At 47.7% G+C, this 16,629-nt stretch overlaps 1 protein-coding gene across 4 annotated transcripts in view; it reads right to left on the bottom strand.

Moving 5' to 3' along the window:
- The window catches only part of ZBTB7C (zinc finger and BTB domain containing 7C), a 149,109-nt gene that overhangs the window by 83,835 nt on the left and 48,645 nt on the right, over positions 1-16,629 (bottom strand). For 3 of the 4 annotated variants that reach the window (XM_053931647.1, XM_053931649.1, XM_053931650.1), the window contains exon 3: positions 5,659-5,755. In XM_053931647.1, the coding sequence (XP_053787622.1) occupies positions 5,659-5,710 (52 nt within the window). In that variant the 5' untranslated portion in view covers positions 5,711-5,755. Of the gene's footprint in view, positions 1-5,658; positions 5,756-16,629 lie in introns of those variants that run through there. The other variant, XM_053931648.1, reaches the window with a different exon arrangement.

The raw sequence follows: 16,629 nt of genomic DNA, 5'->3' as shown, positions 1-16,629 counted from the left end.
CTCCAAACCAAGCTTAGGCACAGATCTTCTATTGCAACCCTGGGTGAGATTAACTCCTTAGAAGTCCCATGGCTCCAGGGAGAGCTCAGAGCCCCTGCCAGGGCCTCAAGGGGCTCCAGGAGAGCTGCACAGGGACTGGGGACAAGGCCTGCAGGGACAGCACACAGGCAATGGCTTCCACTGCCAGAGGGCAGGCACAGGTGGGAGATTGGGAACTGGGAATTGCTGGCTGGGAGGGTGGGCAGGCCCTGGCACAGGGTGCCCAGAGCAGCTGTGGCTGTCCCTGGATCCCTGGAATTGTCCAAGGCCAGGTTGTATGGGGCTTGGAGCAGCCTGGGACAGTGGAAGGTGTCCTTGCCCATGGCAGGGGGTGGGACTGGATGGGCCTTAAGGGCCCTTCAACACAAAGAATTATGTGATTCTAGGGCTCTGCAGACAGCATTAGAGCCTCGTCTAATGCAGCTCAGGACCATAGCCCCCTCTCTGCCTGCAGCTCAGGGCAGGCAGCCAAGGCCCCCCACCCATGCCACAAACCCTCTCCCTCCCCAGGGTGACTTCCTTAACACATCCCAGCTGCCTGCCCCCACCCAACAAGGGCTGACAGATTTGTGCTGTCCCCTTAGGGTGGGGTAGGTACATTTATTTCCTTTTTGGAAAAAAAAAAAAAAAAAAAAAAAAAAAGGAAAGAAAAAAGGAAAAAAATATGCAATTAACCTTTTCCTCTCCTCACAACTGGCAAGAAACTACCCTGCCACAGAAATAGTTTGAGGACTAGGATATCTGTTCCCACATCTGCACCAATGCTATTCTGGCTTGGCTAAAATTAAAGACCTGAAGTTGTACGTGGGCCTTCATGAAACTGTCATGGGGACCGCAAGATTAGAGGGCCGGATGCTGACCTGGGAGGCCGAGGTCTATTCTCAGCTGCGCCAAGGGATCCTCATGTGTGTCAGAACGTGTTTCTCCACCCCTCTTAAATAAGAATCCTGAAATGGTTTGGATTGAGGGGACCTTAACACTCAGTTCCAACCCCTTGCCAGGGCCAGGGACGCCTTCCACTATCCCAGGTTGCTCCAAGCCCCATCCAGCCTGGCCTTGGACACTTCCAGGGATCCAGGGGCAGCCACAGCTGCTCTGGGCACCCTGTGCCAGGGCGTCACCACCCTCATCGTAATGACTTTCTTCATCATATCAAGTCTGAATCTCTCTGCTTTTAATTTAAAACCATCAACCCCTGTCCTCTCGCTGTAGGCCCTACTAAAAACTCTGTCTACATCTTTCTTCTAAGCCCCCTTTAAGAAAGACCAACATATCTTGCCTCGTCACCTCCAGCGCCCATCCAAACGCTAGCCAGAGATCCAACAGCACTAAAAAACCCAGGAAAGCACAGGACAGCCCCAACATGCCAGCCACCATCTATCCCCTCTCCCACCACGAGCAGTCCTCTGCCAACAACTGTGCTGGCTATTGTTGGTCACATAAAGCCCAGTCCAGTGGCCCTGCTGTCAGCATGCAGCTCATTACTCTGCCAAGGGCTTTGAAACGCTTGGAATATGAAAGGTGCTCCATCAGATCAGATTCAGCTTCGTTTGCTATTACAATGCAGTGCATTTCTTTTGTCTGCGACTTTTGATGATGTGCAATTGTTCCCCTCAGTCAGTATTTCGGAGTCATTAGTTGGAATTAGTAAAGTTCCCGCTGCTGGACTTTTCCAAGGCTCTGTTCTTGGGCTACAAAGAGTGGATGAGGAGTTGTCCTGCTTTCACTGAGCTGGAGGCACAGCAGGGAGCGTGCTGGGGGGAGCAGGCAGTCTGCTCAACTCCACTTTTCCCCTGCAGGCACTGGGAAATGCACATGCAGGAAAGATGCTGTGGGTGGTCACAACAGGGCTGGTGCTTCCCAGCCAGCAGGGAACCTGAGACCCTTTCATTTGGTACCTCTGCTGGGACCAGGGGAAGAGGCACACCTAATTGTGTCCATATTTAGGCAGCACATCCCATAAAGTTCGGGTTTCCATTCCAAAAATCCTCCACTCCAAATCTAAAGGCATCAGCCCTGAAGAAGTCTCCTTTCTCTGGGTGAAGGGATCTCTACTGGACATCTTCCTCAGTGAAAACACCTGGATGTGCCTGACCTTGTCCTCCAACCTCTTGCTCATGTTACACCTTTCCAGCTATACCAGAGGGGCTTTAGTACCAAGACCCTTTTTCCTGAAGGGATTTATATATGGAGCATCCACTTCTCTGGGCAGCCTGTACCAGGGCCTCACCCTTTTTTTCACAAAAAATTTCTTCCTTCTATCTAGTCTGGATCTCTCCTTCTGCTGTAAAACTATTCCCTTTTGTCCTGTCCCTGCATGCCTTGTCCCCAGTCCCTGTGCAGCTCTCCTGGAGCCCCTTGAGGCCCTGGCAGGGGCTCTGAGCCTTCCCTGGAGCCTTCTCTTGTGCAGAATGAGTACCCCAAGCTCTCCTGGTCTGTCCTCTGACCAATTTTCTGTTTGTCTCTGATAGGTAATTCGTTCCTATTCATGCCTGGGGAGAAAAACAAAGTGATGAAGCTCCATGAGCTGTGCCCACCTGATGTCATTGTCTGGACCCAAGGGCACAGCTCAAGGTCTGGGGACCACAGCAGCTCCAACTCATGCCCACCCCACCTGTGGGTGGAGATTCCAATCTAAATTCCCAATTCCAGCCATCCCACCACCTTTTCTGGATGCAATGTGGGTATTTGGCCACTACAACCCAGAAACAAAACTAGGAGCAAACCAAACTTCTGGGTAAACCCTTGTGGAGAAGAGCTCAACACTGAACCCAGCTCCTTTAGCAGCTGGGTCACCTTTCACATGGGACTGTGCTTCCATCCCCTAAGGATTTCCCTGAAATTCACCTCACAGATCACCCCACCTAACATTTACAACAGCATTTCCACTGGGACACGGCCAAATGCAGACAATTCACACCTCTCACCTTACATTTTTTAAAGTAACAGGCTACAATAAAGCAGCCTGCCCAGATTCCAGCCTAATCTAAAAACAACTTTATGGCTTCTAATTTTAGCACTAATCTTCCTTTGCTATGGTTGTGTGATTTCTAATTATTTTATCCCCAAGCCCTGCTTTGATGGATAGTTGCACCTTTTCCAATGCCAAATGACTTGTAAAGTGCCTTTAAAAAATACGCTGATCATTTCAGGTTCATTTCCAGTTCCTACACAAATAACATTCTCATATATGGCTTCACTGCAGAAATACTACTATTGTTATTATTATTATTATTATTATTATTATTATTATTATTATTATTATTAAAATAATAGTAATAAAAGCAATACAATTTTAAAAGGAGAGCTCCATTCCTTAGGATGATCCCAATCTGCTCTTGCAAACACCGTATTTTCTCTTAAAAGCTGATAAAGACCAAAAAAAATCTGTTATTGAGATATAGATCTCTTAACAACTCGGTGCCGTGGCTTGGCATGGCTCCCAGAACACTTTGCCTTTATCTGTCCCTATTTTCAAGCTACAACTCAGGGAAGAGCAATTGGCCACACCAAAACCTCAGGGGGGAACTTTGCAAGGGGCAATGTGCAGTGATGGCAGAGACACATTTGCCTTGATTCTTCCCCGAAGCCTTGCCTACCCAAAACTGCTGAATTTAAAGCAGCAAACACCAGTCCTCAGCTGAAGATGTGTTGCAGGGTCTTAGGACGAGCCTCCAGCCCACAGGCTGGTGTTTTCTCACCTTCCATGCTCACCTGAAGCAACCTCTTGACCCTCCTAATTGCTGACCTAGATCAAATCTGAAACCAACTCTTGCACAAAAATTTACTGGGGAGGGGATGCTGCCTGAGGACCGTTTCAGGATGCTGAGGCAGCAGCTGCCTGCCTGTGGCATGTCCCAGTAGGACCTGCCACCAGCAGCCAGCACCTGAGCAGGGGACAGAGACACAGGGCTGGTGGATGTTTGTTGGGTTATTTCCTTCCCCAGGATTTATACCGAGGTCCTGTCAATTGGAAAACATCCACTTGACCTGTGACCTTTCTGTTTTAGTTATTCTCCAAGCTTTGACAGCAGCAGCTGAAACACAAAGCACAAGACTTTTGGCACTGAGGTAGCACCCCGTTCCCACAAATTCTGCGTGAACACAGAAAAACATCCCACTGCAGCCCTGATGGTGAATGTATTCCTTCCTTCTTCTTCCTTCTTTCTTCATTTTCCTCTCTTTCACTTTCTGAGCCTGTTTCATGACCTGTGCATTCTCCCTCCCCACTGGAAACATGAGCTTAGCTCTCCAATGCAATATTAAAGAGAGGAGGACATGGGATGTGGTGTTTAAATTCCCTGCACAAGGCTGCGTTACAGAGGGTTTGAAATGGAGATTGTCAAAACAGGAAACAACCCAGTCAACGTCCTCCTGCCTGAGTCCTCAAAATGTCACCACACAGAGCTGCAAGGGATGAAAAAGAGCCCTCTGTTCCTGCATGGAGAGTGGGCAGCAAGACCCTCTGCCCTCATGCCACTCTGATCTGAGAGCTGGGCTTTAGCCTCTGCTGAAATCAGTGTGGAGCTGGTTTTTATTGACTTGGGGAAAAACTCAGCAAATCAGGTTAAAAATTATAACCCTCTATTGACTGATACTTCTATCAGCGTGGAGAATTTTGTATGCAATGTCATCTCACTGAGGAAGTCAATCCTACAGGAAATCCTTCATCTTTAGTGCTTCAGAGTAATATCCACAGCATCCTGCTTCCTTCTTTCCTCCCCTTAAAACCCAACTCTGAGATCCTCACCCCTCCAGCTCGTGCTCTGTGTTTGAGCTGGCCTTGCTGGGATAAAAGCACAAATCTTGGGTCTAATCCTGCCCACGCTCCCCAGGCAAACTACCATATTCATCTCCATGAAGATGCAGAGCAGGACAATGCCAGGCCCCAGGCTCTTTGATTTCCATCTATCCACCTTGGAGCAAGGATTTAAAGTTCCTCAAAGGCACAATAGTGAGGTCAGGTCTGGAGGAGAGAATGAAGCTACTGTAAACCCAGACAAATAAGATGCTGAGTTTATTCTAAAAAGAAGGCTCCTGCAGCTGTAGGTTTTGAGCAATTCTTAAAAGCCTGATCTGAACAAGAATCCTTGCCAACAAATATTCATATTTTAAGCCTTCGACTGCTTTTGATGGTAGTGAATATCTTTTTTTGATATTGACTGCTTGTTTTTACAGCTCTCTGCAAGTTAACTTCAGGAGAACTTCCCAAGCATAAGAGCTGGTGACCATTACCAGAGTGGTGATCCAGCAATTCCAGGATGCCTCAGCCCTGGAAATATTCAAGTTAAGTTGGCATGGGACTGTGAGGAACCTGGTCTAGTTGAATATGTCCCATTACAAGGGGCTTGGATTAGATGGTCTTTAGGGTTCCTTCAACACAAACCATTCTATGATTCACCCTCTGGAAGCAAGGCTGTTATTTTGCTTTATGTTTGAGGGATCAGTCGTTTTATTGTAGTGCCCAGCCATTGATCTAGAGTGACAAACTTCAGCAGGAAAAAAAAAAAAATCCAAAGGTTCATAGGACGAACAACTAGAAAGGTCATTTCAGATGGTCTGTATAGCCCAGAACAGCAATTTTCCCCCATCATCCAGGCAAAGAATTAGAATAATTACCTAGAGCCTGATCCTGAAAGGTGTTGAGTGCAGTCAAGTGGTCTCCGCTCATAGAGTTCAGTATCTCAGGGGCTCTCAGCAAGGTCAGTCTTGGAGCCTGGGCAAAACAAGATAGGTTGGTGTTAGTCCAGTTATTTGTAAATAAACCTACACAACCTATAATTAAAAAAAAATAAACCCAAAACCAGGCCAGCCACATTCTCCTGTGTGGGGAATTAACTCAAGGGTCATGCAGAGCATGGCTGAGGAGATGCTCTCCAACCCACAGGCCTTCTCTGCAGATCAGGATGGATGCCTGCAGCACACAGGAGAGAAATTACACTGGGACGTGTCCACAGAGCTTCAATCCACATCCAGGAACACCCACACGACATTCCTCAGCAATGTGTTACCCAAGCCACCGCACCTGGATATGCCACACTGCCACACCATCCCAGGGCTCACACACCTTCCTGGTAGAGGACAACCCCTTGGGGTTGCCTCACCAAGGCTACAGGCAGCAGTAAACCTGGAGGTAAGAGAAGTTAGCTGTGTTTCCAGGGAAGAAGACGAGGAACATTCCCCTCCCCGTGCTCCCCAGCCGCGGGCGGGTACGGCCGTGCCAAGGGCAGGGTGAAGGGAGGGAAGGGGATGACGGGGACAGGATGACGGAATCCTCCTCCACGCAGCCCTTTGTTTTGGGAGGTCCCCTGGGATGCTCGGCTCAGGGTGGCCAAGTCCTCCTTCTTCCCCTACAAGGGGAACGGATGAGGGGAGGAAAACAATGCTCTCTCCTCAGCTGCCTAATGGAAGAACAAAAGCTCAGCGATCCCTTCCAAAATTGTCTTTTGAGGAACAGACCATCGAGCCTGAAGGCCCAGTATTTCTGCTGTATTTATTTTTGAACTCCAGCCTGGCAGCATCTTTCTGTCCTTCCTCTGGGCTCTTGCAGGACCTGCCCAAAGCCACTGGGGTCGTGCAGGGCTTGCACACACCTCAAACCCCAGCAGGAATTTAACACCCAGCACCTGGTACAGGTGACAAAACCAAAGGCAAGGCTCCTTCACCAGACCCCATGATGAACATGTCTCGGATATGGGGTAGAAGGGGCAAGGCCAGGTTGGAACAACCCAGTCAGGTGGAAGGTGTTGGCAGGAGGTGGGATTGGATGGTTGAGAGGTGCCTTTCAGTCCAAACCATCCTGTGATTCTATAACAGCCCTGTTTCAGCAGGATGCATTTGGCAGGAAGGGTCTGCCCCAGCCTGATCCCACTGAAAACTGGGACCAAACCCCACTTAAGCCAAAACCAGTACAAAAAGCACCTTTGATTGTTGAGCAGGGATGGCTGCTAGGGAGCAGAAGGGGATTTCTGCTGTGCTGATTGCTCATGGAAAGTCCCTGACTGGCCCGCAACCGTGGAAAAAAGGGAAAATAGAACTTTAATACCAAGTTGGTGGCAGGCTGTCTATTTTTCTCTCCTGTGACTAGTTACCATGGATAGATTTCTGAGGTCGACCACACAATTGTTCACTGCTCTGCTCCTATTAAACAGAGGGTGAGCAAATCATCCCATTTGTACCGTACTTTAATTTCCAGAAATTCTTTGTTCGTTTGTTTGCTTAAATTATTTCTCTCATTTGAAGAAACAATGCAGTCTTACGAAGCGAGGGCCCAAATCTCCCGAGTCACCCTGCTGTGGTTCATTACTTCCACACTAGTTAACAAGGCCAGTAATTTCCCTAAGGTTTAATAGAAAATCCTCTTTCCAGAATGCAGAGAGACAGGACATTTTAACAAACTCACTGTATCCCGGTTATGTCGTAGGTGAGGGATATCCTAAGCGAGGCACAGGTCCTCCTATGGGTTAGCAAAAAAAAGGAGGTAGCCTAAATGGAGCTCTTTTCATCCCAAATTACTCCCTCAGCTGGAGAAGGGGACCAGGGGGTTCCACGTCCCTTGCTCAGAGCATTAACTGCAGCTCCACTGGCAGTGGCTTCCAGAAGCATCCTGGTCCTCATCCCAAAATAAAGAGTGGTTGAAGTAGATGATACAGGAGACGCAGATCCAAGATGGATCTGGGGTGGGTGTGGTGGCCTACAGCCCATTTCATAAATTATATGGACAGCAGAGCACGCAAAATACCTGCCAACAACCTGCCCATAAACTGCCCTTCTCACTGGTTTTGCCAACCTATTTCCATGTCCAAATCAGTAGGAAAAAAACTAAAAGCTGAAATAAATACAGGGGAAGAGCTTGTGGAAAAAAAGCAAATACATAAAACATATATACATTGGAATCGCAGAATAATTTGGTTTGGAAGGGACCTTTAAACTAAAAAAAAATAAACTGAAGTATTTTATATGTATATACGTGTGTGTGTAAAACAGCCCAGTAAATCTCTATTGAGATGCACATGCAGGTGAAATGCTGGCAGTGCTGCCTTCAGTCACGAGGGTATTTACTCTACAACAGCCTCTGCAGCTCCTTAATATTATTTATACAAACAGGATTTGTCAAGCAAGAACTACAGATGTTTGCAGTGAGTCTTCCTGCTTATCCACTGATAATACCGTGTGCCTGGGACAGCTGAACAAATCCTGCCACGTAAATAATAAATACACGTCTGGGTTAATCAGAAAGAGGCGGTGAGGAATCTGGAGATTCCCACAGACTCTCTGCCGCGGGGAAGGAAACAAGAAAATGCCCTGACCTAAGCAGGGGTGAGTCTGGCATACCCACAGATCACAGGGAGATCACAGGAGCTGTTTGCAGATCACTTACGGAGCATGAATAATTCAGGCAGAAGCGGCTGGGAGTATGAGAACAGATAGATGGGAGCTCACTGCCGCTGCTTTGGCAGGTTTTATTTTATCTAGCAAGGCAAGGAAACCACGAGCCCCAGCAAAAAATCCTCTGCCTAGCTTGCCAGTGTCGTGGCTTCACCAACAACCTCATGATACATGGCAATTTACAGATGCCCAGCTGATGGTGAATGCCATCTCTCTTTCTCCTTGAGGCATTTTTGTGATTATCTGGCTGGACAGGTATGGCAAAACAATGCTTGTTTTAAAAAAAAAAAAAAAAAAAAGCCCTCAGTACTGATCTGCACTCTACTGCATAATTACACAGCTCACAGAATCACAGAATGGTGTGGGTTGGAAGGGCCACAGGCAGAGACACCTTCCACTATCCCAGGGTGCTCCAAGCCCTGTCCAGCCTGGCCTTGGACACTCACAGGGATGCAGGGGCAGCCACAGCTGCTCTGGGCACCCTGTGCCAGGGCCTGCCCACCCTCCCAGCCAGCAATTCCCAGTTCCCAATCTCCCACCTGTGCCTGCCCTCTGGCAGTGGAAGCCATTGCCTGTGTGCTGTCCCTGCATGCCTTGTCCCCAGTCCCTGTGCAGCTCTCCTGGAGCCCCTTGAGGCCCTGGCAGGGGCTCTGAGCTCTCCCTGGAGCCTTCTCTTGTGCAGCTGAACAGCCCCAGCTCTGCCAGGCTGGCTCCAGAGCAGAGGGGCTCCAGCCCTGGCAGCAGCTCCGGGGCCTCCTCTGGGCTGGCTCCAGCAGCTCCCCAGTGTTGCATGCAGGCCATGAAACATCCACCAACCAAAAAACAAAAAACAAACAAACAAAAAGAAAAAAAAACCAAACCAAACCAAACCAAACCAAAAAAGTAGTCAACTTCCAGGCCTCCTCCCACCCCAAGGGACCTGGGAAAAAAACACAGCACCTAGAAACCAGACCCGGTTGCAGCCTTCAGGCTTCTCTGCTCCTGCAAAAAACTCATGAATCAGTGGAGTTCAGCTCTGAAGGAAAAGGATGGAAACTAGAAAAAAAAAACCAAAAAAAAGTGGGATGAACAAAAAGAAGGGCTAAGGGATATTCCCTAACCCTTACTCCAAAAGGAAAACATAAGTAGGGTTGCCAGGAAGCAAATAAAAAAAAAAAAAAAAAAAAAAAAAAAAAAAAAAAAAAAGAATAAAAAAAAAAAAAAAGGCAGAAGTGGTAAAGACAGATGGTAGAAGTTGAACACTGCTTTGGTGGAACCTGCAGAAATCCCAAATGCATTCTGCTGAAAGGACACTGCATTTTGTTTCTTGCCAAAGGGAGGAGCCTTGTTGTCAAGAATAGAGGGGCAGCTGTCCAACATGAGGTCAGAAATGGGAACTCAGCTCAGTGACCACCAGTGAGCCTGGGGACACCTCAGCCCAGAGAGCCGGAGGGGCCAAGGAGGGATTTGACAGAGAGGACCCTGCCTTAGCAGGATTTCTGAATGTCCCCAATGGCAAGACATGCTGCAGTGCCAGTGATGTGCGCTGGGATTGGGGAACCCTCTGGGAATTCCTGTACTGCACCTGCCTGTGGTGCATGGCCCTGCTTCAATTCACCCCTCTGTACTACTGCCAGCACTGGATTTGGTCCCAAAAGCACACACCAAGCTCTTCCCCAGCCCAACTGCTGTGCATGTACACCACGTCACAGTCCCCTCACACAAAAACCTATTTCTTGTTATCACACAAGATACATCTGATTGATGACTCACAGCGAAAGACATTCAACCAAGATCAAAACACAAAAATCCCAATAAATCTGGCTCTCAGTGTGAGCCACATGAGAAGCATCCAGGCAGCCCCAAGTCAGGAGTGAAACTTGGTGCTACCAACTAACAAATTTACACCTTAAATATTCCTTCAACATAAAAATATTTGCTCTCTCCATGCTTTCTTCCATTCTTGAACTACTTAAACTTAATATTCTTAATTAAAAACTGAATTTAAACATACTTCAGCACCACTGCCAGCATCTTTGGCTTAGAAAGCTCAGTTTGGAAATGCCAACTCTATGGTGTGTCTATGACACAGGCTCTAGTGCCCACATCAAGAAAACTTCACTTCAGTCTTTAGCATAAACTGACTATATCTGGTAGGAAACCTGTTTCTTGCCTTTATAGACTAAGCACAGGCCACATTCTCTGCATTACCCCAAAATAATTACTTGGCCACACACCTCATTGGATCCTCAGGGCTTTGGGTTCTCCACCCTCGTGTTTACATTCCATGCAGAAAAATTAACTAATTAATATACGTCTGACAGATGTTCTTTGAAAGAGATATCATGCCTTCAAAACACAAGATGATGAAAGGAGCAATCGAGTAGATTAGACTGACCAGAAAAGCAAGGATTGTAGCATGACAGTGGAAAGCACAGCTTTTAGTCTTGCTCTTGATATTTATATGGTTTTATTTGCATATCAAACTACATGCCAATTAGGTGTATATAAATCCAGAATGAAATTATGCTGTGCAGCTCTCCAAAGTGAAGAAAAGCCAGGGCTGGGCTGAATAATCACCCTTAACTCTGGCCCCCCAGGTGTTCCCACTCCAGCTCACTCCTAATGACCCAGTAACACAACCGTACAACGGGAATCTTCTGCAATCACACACATGTATATGCAACATTTCCATACACTGTAAGCTGCTTTGTGTATTTTTTCATTCTCCTCCAACTAATTACTCCTGGAGAAAAGATGTCTGAGAGGAGACAGACCTTCTCTCTCCCCACAACTCCCTGACAGGAGGGTGCAGCCATGGTAGGGTTGGGCCCAGCTCCCAGAGAACAAGGGTCAGGCTGAGGGAAAGGCCTCAAATTGCACTAGGGCGGGTTTAAATGGTACGGGGGAAAATTTCTTAATGAAAAGTGTTTCCCAACCCTGACACAGGCTGCTCATGGCAGTGGTGGAATCCCCATCCCTGGAGGGATTTAAAAAACCGTTTCAAGATATGGGTCAGAGATGGCCTTGGCAGAGCTGGGGGAATGGTTGGACTCAATGATCTTAGAGGCCTTTTCCATTGCAAAGGATTCTGTGATTCCACAATCTGCCTGCTGCCCCTTGTCTCAGACTGCAGGGCAAGTTTTGCCTCTGTCGAGGCTTTGTGTAACCCTGCAGGAAAGTGGGGATCCTGCCTGAAGAGCTGTAGGCAACCCTGGATGGAAACAATACCAGAGATGTATGCTCTTATTTTAAATATCAACTGGAACGTGGGGGTGCAATAGCCTGGTCCTGGAGCACCACTTAGCCAATTGTGCTCTGGAAGGGGTGTGCACTTGTAGTCAAACTGGCTGCCTTAACAAGGTCTTTGTGCTCTGCCAGGTATCTGCAGAAGGCATCATGCAAAGCTGGAGCCTACGGGCCCATCTGCAGTCACAGCTCACACCAGTTCCAGCCAGCACTGCCTGTAAATCAGGCCATCCACCCTGCCCATGCAGGCAAGGAAAGGTCTGGGGAGAAGGGATTCCAGACATCTTCCACCATCCCAGGTTGCTCCAAGCCTTGTCCAGCCTAATCTCAGACACTTACAGGGATGGGGCACCCACCACTCCTCTGGGCAACCTGTGCCAGTGCCTCACCATCCCCACAGCAAAAAAATTTCTTCCTTACATCTGTTCTGAATCTCCCCTTCTTCAGTTTAAAACCATCACCCTTTGTTCTATCACAACAGGCTCTAAAAAATCTTTTTTTTTTTCTTTCTTGCAAGCCCCCTTTAAGTACTGAAAGGCCACAGTAAGGTCTGTCCAGAGCCTTCTCTTCTCCAGGCTGAACAATTCCAGCTCTCCCAGACTATCTGCACAGGAGAGGTGCTCCAGCCCTATCAATGAGCCTGCATTGATTAGGACCATTTTTTTGGGCTCAGCTGCAGTAGCAAGTTTGACTAATTTGAGTGACCAGGCACATATTCAGACATAAAACATTAATATGGAAACAAATCAAAAGCAGTCTGGCTGGGCTCCTGCTTTCAATTCATTACGTACATTGAAAAAGGAAAAATAAAAAATAATAGTAATAAAAAAAGTTTTTATCTTTTCTAGAACGTAGAAAAAGGTATAAATTCCTGACTGACTGCAGCACCTGGGCTGGCTGTGCTGGTAATTGGAAGCAGCGTACTTCGCTTCCCGGGCGTCCCATTCACAAGGGAGAGAGGGAAGCATTCAATTTTTCAATAGGAAATTTCATCGCTGGAAAACAATCCACCTTTCCTGACTCCAAGGAAGAGCCCAAGGGCGAGTTCTCTCCTCGACCACAGCTTCAGCTTTACTGCCAGAGCTGAATGCTCACATCATCCCAAACCCATGAAACTGCCTTCAACACTTCCAGCTCTGACTTTTTTTTTTTTTTTTCCCTTCTTCTAACACATTGTTTTTCTTTTCCCTTGGGATTGCTCAGAGGTCCAGTTTGCAACTTTTCTTTCCACAACTAAATGGGCTAAAACAAGCCTGGATTTTGTCATGACAGTTCTCCTTAGATTTTTAGCTTTCCAGCCAACTGCAGACCTGGGACTTCATGGAAAGCACCCAGGTGTAGCCGTGGGCCATGCTAACATCAAGGGGATATTTGTGGGACATTTGTGAGGCAGAGCACATTTTAAGTGGGTTTTTTTAATGAGCCTAGGACCCCCAAGCCATATGGGACTGAGCAAAAATCATGTTACACCAACAGCTTTTCTTTAATAGCATTTTTAAACTCGTTTTTCATTCCTAAGGCTGCTGTCTTAGCACAGAGTGGAATAAGGCTTTGAGGCCATAAAAACCCATCAGACACTCCAGCAGGACTCAAGAAAGCCAAGCAGCAGGCAAAGAGTCTGAGCAGAGTGGTGGCAGATTAAATGTAGCAGCAGTCAACATAAAACCAATGCAAAAAAAAAAAAAAAAAAAAAAAAAAAAAAAAAAAAAAAAAAAAACCTTGACAGTGGTCCCTGTAAGAATTAAGTTATTAAGTTTCAGGATAAATAGACTCAGAAGCAACCATCCTGTGCCTCTGCGTGCACAGCTCGAATTTAAAAATCAAAGTTACTTCTCCTTGCAACACTTACTTGGAAAGTTCTTTTCCTCCTCATTATTTACACTCCCACCATAATAGCTTGTTTATGCACTTATAGAAAAGCTGAATTATTAGTCTTCTTCACCTGTTTTCTGAGTAATCCCTGACTCCCTCCATCTTGGTACCTTTCACATCCAGGACCAAGAGGGCTGAACGAGAAAAGTATGACAGCTAGTGCATGGAGGAGCTCCTCAAAATCACACCAAGCTCCATCTTCACACCTTTACTCTCCCTACAATCTCTACAGAAGGTTTTGCTGAGCCATTCTTGACCAGTGAAGACAAACAGCCTTTTAATGCCCAGTGCAGCACTGTTAGGGTGCTTTTAGCTGTAATTCGGGTACTTTTAGCTGCCTTGAGCTGATCCCTTGACAAGGGAAATTTTTGAAGCAGACTGGCATCAGACTGGGAGGGCAGACCTGGAGCAAGAACTGATGGCACAGCTGAGGTCAGCAGCACAAGTAAGATAAGGAAAACTTAGCACAAAATCCATATGGAATCACATGGAATGCTGGATGTTTTGAGACATTTCATGCAATGGAGGCACTTGCTGTTCCTCCACTTCAGTAAAAGATGAGGAATAAGAAACCAGGGTAAAGTTTCCTCAATCTATGCTGAGTTAGGCACGGGCTGCCTTACTTACTTACACAGCCCCACGGAAGACATAAAGTCTGCAGCACCCAAATACTGAAAGAGCCCTCAAGAAGCGTCCTGCTTCATCCCCAGCCCAAAGCAGGCATCCCTGAGGACATGTAAGAAATGTCTGTGTAGTTCAGGACTGCCAAAGAGGGATCCACAGCATTGACAGGACCCTGCTGTCTCACCTTTCACCTCCTCTTTAGTGGACCTGATATCAGTGTAAAGACCTTTCACCGGATCCTACAAATGCCTAAAAAAAGCCAAGAAAATCTAGCAACACTCATCTCTGCTGGATTTCATCCTGGCCTTGACACACAAGGCTTGGTCCCTACTGCTGGACACAGACTCCGAGTCCTAACCCAGACCTGAACACCAGGTCTCACTGTTCTCACTCAGCTCTAAGGATCACTCTAAACCCCAACAAATTCTGGGGCAAATTAAATGCATCTATTTTTGTAAGCCAGGATCGCTTTTGTTGAGCTGCCACTGAAGCTTTTCTTAGAAGTCATTAACCATGATGGGCAAAACACAATTCCATCTCGCTCCTCTCCTGCCTCTTCAAAGGGAGGATGGCAGCACTTGAGCCACTGCCTCACTGATTGTCCTACTGTTCCACAAAGTGGTTCCTCTCCAGTAAATTGAACACTGAGAGTCATCACAGAGCCCCAGACAAAGGGCCCAGTGACTGTTTCTGGGATTATTAGAGGGAAGCAGAAAGAAGCCTATTACAGGGTCTTTGTGGCACTTAATGTTGACAGCTGAAAATAATGGATAGGACAAAACAGAGCAAAGATGATTTAAATTAGGCAGCTCCCGGGAAATGGTGCTCACGCAGGCTTCCAAAGGAGAACCTCAATTTCTAAGCACTGCTAACCCCCAGGTGGGTGTCCATTTCCCCTCTGCAGCCCATACACACACAGACACAGCCCTTTCCAGGTGCTCTGCAGAGCTTTTGCTCAGTTTGCCAGTGGCCACTGCACCCTACCCATTAGGGGATGGAAAAGGTGTATAAAAGAGCAGCATCAGCCACAGCTCATCAATCTTTCAACAGGAACAGCCTTTAATTCCTACCCACTGCCACTAGTTCAGGGACCTGTAAGGAGGGATCTGGACATCCACATTCCAACAATCATTACACAGTTCCTCCAAAATCACCTGGAGGACAGGAGATTCATTCCTGCTCCAGGGGTTTGACACAGATGGAATGACAAAGGCTCTGACAAAGCTTTAGTGCCAACTCATGCCAGTCCCAGCTCCGTGGGACCCATGGGGGGCTCATTTTAAGTAACAGGCACCTTGCCACCTATACCCATCACCTCCCTCCCTCTTGAGAGGGCAGAAATCAGAGAATCACAGAATGAATCATCTCGGTTGAGAAAGAGCTCCAACATCATCAAGTCCAAGTTGTGCCTGATCCCCACATTGTCACCAGCCCAGAGCACTCAGTGCCATGTCCAGGCCTTCCTTGGACACCTCCAGGGATGGGGACTCCAACATTTCCCTGGGAAGCCCATTCCAATTTCTTAATCACCCTTTGTGTGAAAAAATTCCTCATGTCCAACCTGAACATTCCCTGGTGCAGCCTATGTCCTCTCCTCCTGTCCCTGTTCCCTGGGAGCAGAGCCCAACCCACCCCCCCACCCCCCATCTGTCTCCTCCTGTCAGGGAGTTCTGCAGAGCCACAAGGTCCCCCTGAGCCTCCTTTTCTCCAGGCTGAGCCCCCCAGCTCCTTCAGCCACTCCCCACAGGACTTTCCCTCAATGCCCAAGCCACTCTCAGTTTGGACAGGAAAGCACAAGAGGGGTGGATAGACACACACATTGCACATGGTGAATTTGCTGCCTGTCCGGGCTCTATAGATTTATTTATGCTGTGGCAGCAACCTGTCTTTCCAGGCACAGAACTTGGGTTTTATGACCTGAAACACCACCCAAAGCAGCTCCTGAACATCTGAGGATACAGCCCAGCCAGCCCTGCACTCACCTTACGGTGGATAGTTTTCACCCTATTGAAAATGGGTCCCTGTGCAAGGAGCCCTCTGAAAGCACCTTCACAATTATGGGGTTTCACACCTTTCTTGTACCCATGGGTGTAAACCAGGAGACACAAGGCTGCTGTCCTGTTTGGCCACCCAATGCCCTGAGACACCCCAGCAGCAACTGAAGGGTGACAGTGGGACTGATCCTGGCAACAAACACCCCTGGAACCTGAAGGGAGAAGCCTTCAAAAGCGCACTTGGGGGGTCCCACACCACCAACCCTCTGCTGGGATGCTCTGGGGTCTCCTTTCTGCAAAAGCTGCCACTGCAGTGCAAGGGAGAAAGAGGTCTGGCATGGGATAAGGGCTGTGGACATGCCAGTCAGAGCTGGGAATGTTGCTCTGGGTTTGTGCAGCATCTGGATCCTGCAGCAGCACCAGCACGTGGTAGTGGTTGTGACAGAGGTGGAGTAGGAGGAAGGAGAGAAAAGAATGAGAGAAA

This window comes from Vidua chalybeata, chromosome Z (genome assembly GCF_026979565.1).
Source record: "Vidua chalybeata isolate OUT-0048 chromosome Z, bVidCha1 merged haplotype, whole genome shotgun sequence".
Classification (NCBI taxonomy): Eukaryota; Metazoa; Chordata; class Aves; order Passeriformes; family Viduidae; genus Vidua; species Vidua chalybeata.
Note: the sequence above shows the minus strand (reverse complement) of the source record. Positions and strands in the feature narration are given on the sequence as shown.